Genomic DNA, 3,364 nt, shown 5'->3' with positions numbered 1-3,364 from the left:
TCTAAATGCTGCCCGATCAACCTAGATGGTGGCACCTCAGTCCCTGGGGTGTCCTCACCAGGGCCATCCTGGCGACACACCTCCCCTGGCAGCCACAGACACCCGCCTGGGCCGGGCCTGCCTCCCCCGGTGGGTGAGGGGAGCCCAGCCAGCGCCTCGCCCTGTCATTAGGGAAAGTTTAGCCTCGGGCGGACACGCTGACACACAGCCTGGAGCTGCTCAGAAGGAAAACACGCGTGGTCCCCGGGAGTGGGAGCAAGGAGCTGCAACGCTCCTTTGCTGCATGCCGGTCAGCCACATCCTCAGATACCCTGGCGAGGCCAGCAGAAGGGCAGATGCCATGGCCACTCGAGGGGTGGGAGGGGGCAGGTGCCACGTCTCCCAAGCAAGGGTGGCAGCTTACATAAGTGGTGCTTGTGTTTTTCAGTGCGTGGCATGCCTGAATGTCCCTGTCCTGGCTGTGGCATGGCGGGCCAGAGGCTCCTCTTCCTCACTACCCTTGCCCTGGGACTCCTGGGAAGGGCTGGGGGTTCCCAACCGGCCCCCCGGAGCCGGGGGGCCGCAGCAGCCTGTCGCCTGGACAACAAGGAAAGCGAGTCCTGGGGGGCCCTGCTGAGTGGGGAGAGGCTGGACACCTGGGTCTGCTCCCTCCTGGCGTCTCTCGTGGTGGGGCTCAGCGGTGTCTTCCCGTTGCTCGTCATGCCCCTGGAGGTGGGCACCATGCTGCGCTCGGAAGGTGGGTGGCCCTCCAGGGGTGTGCGGGGTGGCCGGCGGCACGGGAGGTCTGCCACTCCTGCTCTCGCGAGACCCCCGTCTCCCATCTGTGTGTCTGACGAGGGCGGGGATAGAATGGGATTCCTCACCTTGCGCCTGCTCCCCAAGGCTCTCCCCAAGAACAGTGGGCCAGCCTTTCCAGGGAGCAGGGCCCGCCCCTGGGGGGGCCTGGGAGGCGGGCACGGCATGGGTGGGAGGCTTTTCCTCACCTGTCCTTTTGTTTTATGTGCACGTACTGCCCGCTCACAAAGAATATGCAGAAGATGAGCTGGGAGCTGCTAAAGCCTCAGGTGCTATCCTCCACCCAAGAGGTGACCTGGTGGGTCTGGACCAGGGCCCCGGGTCTGTTACTATGAGTGGCCCAGAGGCATGTGCTGCCTGCTAGCCGGGAGCTGTTCACTGGGCAGATGGTTCCCGAGCATCACTGTGCCAGGCTCTGGGCTGAGGGCACCTCGGCTGTGAACAGAGCCCCCACAGGGGCCCGCTGCCAGGCTGCGTCTTGGAGGAAGATGGCCCGGCGAGGTCAGCGTAGGGAGAACTTGGATTATTAGTTCCATCTTACAAACGGTTCTCTGATCAGCTCAAAGTCACACAGCTTGGAAGTAGCAGTTTCCCCTGGGATCCTATCCCACACCCAGCTGCCTCTGTCCTCCGGAGGTCAGTCTCTCTATCAAACCTAAGGGGGTGGATGTGACTCTCAGGGCACTTCAACTTAGGATGCCTCAAATCCCCAAATCTCTTCTGAGAGTGACAGTGACTGAGACGAGAAAGATTCCCATCTAATGAGCACGGGCTACACATGTTGCATGATTCAAATGACAGATGAGGAAACTCTGTCTCAGAAGTTATCTGCTGGCAGCAGACAGCAGACACTCTTGCTGCTGCCCTGCCCGTTGTACACTTCACAATGTAATCTTTAACAAATCTACTGCCGGGCTCGGTGGCTCAGCCTGTAATACCGTGCCTTTGGGAGGCCGAGGTGAGTGGATTACCTGAGCCCGCGGGTTCGAGACCCGCCTGGGCAACTTGGCGAGACCTCGTCTCAACAATAAATCAAAAATTAGCCGGGCATGGTAGCGCACACCTGTAGTTCCAGCTACTCGGAAGGCTGAGGCAGAAGGATCGCCTGAGCCCAGCAGGTCGAGGCTGTGGTGGCCGTGAGCATGCCACTGCCCTCTAGCCTGGACGACAGAGTGAGACTGCAACTCAAAAGATAAAAAACGAAACAAAACAAAATCTGCCTTTCTTAATGCAAATTAAAAACAACAACAACAACAAAAAGTTATCTGCCCAGGGTCACCAGCTGGTGGCTGGGAAGCTGGGAACCGTGGGGCTCCAGAGCCTGGTCTCAAGACCATGATGTGGTGGTGGCCACACAACCACAGCGGGTCATGTGTCCTGCATACCCAGCCCTGCTGGGCCTGTGGGGGTGGGATCCGGGAAGAGCAAAATCCCAGAGCCAGCCCTCCGGAGACCAGAAGGGGCCCAGTGAGGGCCCAATGAGCTGGGTGGGCAGGCTAGGCAGGGTTCGGCGGGCCAACCCCATCCCCACACCTCTGCCTTGTAGCGGGGGCCCGGCGCCTGAAGCAGCTGCTCAGCTTTGCCTTGGGGGGACTCCTGGGCAATGTGTTCCTGCACCTGCTGCCCGAGGCCTGGGCCTACACGTGCAGTGCCAGCCCTGGTGAGTGGGGTCACGACCGGGACCAAGGGGGTGGGAGTGGGAACCTGGTGCCCATGCCCAGGGACAGCCTAGGCCCTGCCTGCTCTGCCAGGGTGCCCGGGGGAGGGATCCTGGCCGTCCAGCATGAGCTTGCCTGGGAGCGGGGGTCATCAGCCTGGGCCCAGCTGCCCCATCAGCCAGTCCTGGGCCCGCACCCCTGTCACTGCCCTGGACTAGGCCCCATCCCGAGGGGCCCCCTCCGGTGGCCCTGGCTTGGCCCGCCCTGTCAGTGCTGCCCCCTGCAGGTGGTAAGGGGCAGAGCCTGCAGCAGCAGCAACAACTGGGGCTGTGGGTCATTGCTGGCATCCTGACCTTCCTGGCGCTGGAGAAGATGTTCCTGGACAGCAAGGAGAAGGAGGGTATGGGCCAGGTGAGCCCCAAATCCGGGGGCCTGTGGTGTGGTGCCAGGTGGGGCCCCATTCTAGCTGAGCCCTGAAAAGGGGTATCTTGGCCCTCTTTCCTGGGGGCTGTGGAAGGTTGGGCCAGCTGCTTTGAGGATCTGGGGAGTGACACATCAGCCCCTGCTGTGGCTTGTTCTGGAAGACGGATGGTGACAGCAGTTGAGGGGGTTGAGTTGAGTTTGGGGGCAGCCAGCTGGCCACGCGGTAAAGTCTAGCCAGGTAGAAGAGGCTCTCTTGGCTGGGCTCGGTGGCTCAGCCTGTAATCCCAGCACTTTGGGAGGCCGAGGCGGGTGGATTACCTGAGCAGGCGGGTTCGAGACCCGCCCAGGCCACTTGACAAGACCTCGTCTCTACAATAAATCAAAAAGTAGCCGGGTGTGGTAGCGTGCACCTGTAGCTCCGGCTACTCGGAAGGCTGAAGCGGAAGGATCGTCGGAGCCCAGCAGGTGGAGGCTGCGGGGGCTGGGAG

General features: G+C 61.7%; 1 protein-coding gene across 3 annotated transcripts in view; it reads left to right on the top strand.

The window, feature by feature from the left end:
• The first annotated feature begins 432 nt into the window (after nucleotides 1-432).
• The window catches only part of SLC39A13 (solute carrier family 39 member 13), a 5,031-nt gene continuing 2,099 nt past the window's right edge, over nucleotides 433-3,364 (top strand). For all 3 annotated transcript variants that reach the window (XM_021717256.1, XM_008067382.2, XM_008067383.2), the window contains exons 1-3: nucleotides 433-736; nucleotides 2,342-2,455; nucleotides 2,740-2,864. In XM_021717256.1, the coding sequence (XP_021572931.1) occupies nucleotides 436-736; nucleotides 2,342-2,455; nucleotides 2,740-2,864 (540 nt within the window). In that variant the 5' untranslated portion in view covers nucleotides 433-435. The remainder of the gene's footprint in view (nucleotides 737-2,341; nucleotides 2,456-2,739; nucleotides 2,865-3,364) is intronic.

The sequence above is a fragment of the Carlito syrichta genome, unplaced genomic scaffold (genome assembly GCF_000164805.1).
Source record: "Carlito syrichta isolate Samal-C Ts95f unplaced genomic scaffold, Tarsius_syrichta-2.0.1 Scaffold309497, whole genome shotgun sequence".
NCBI lineage: Eukaryota > Metazoa > Chordata > Mammalia > Primates > Tarsiidae > Carlito > Carlito syrichta.
This window is presented reverse-complemented; position numbering and strand designations above follow the sequence as displayed.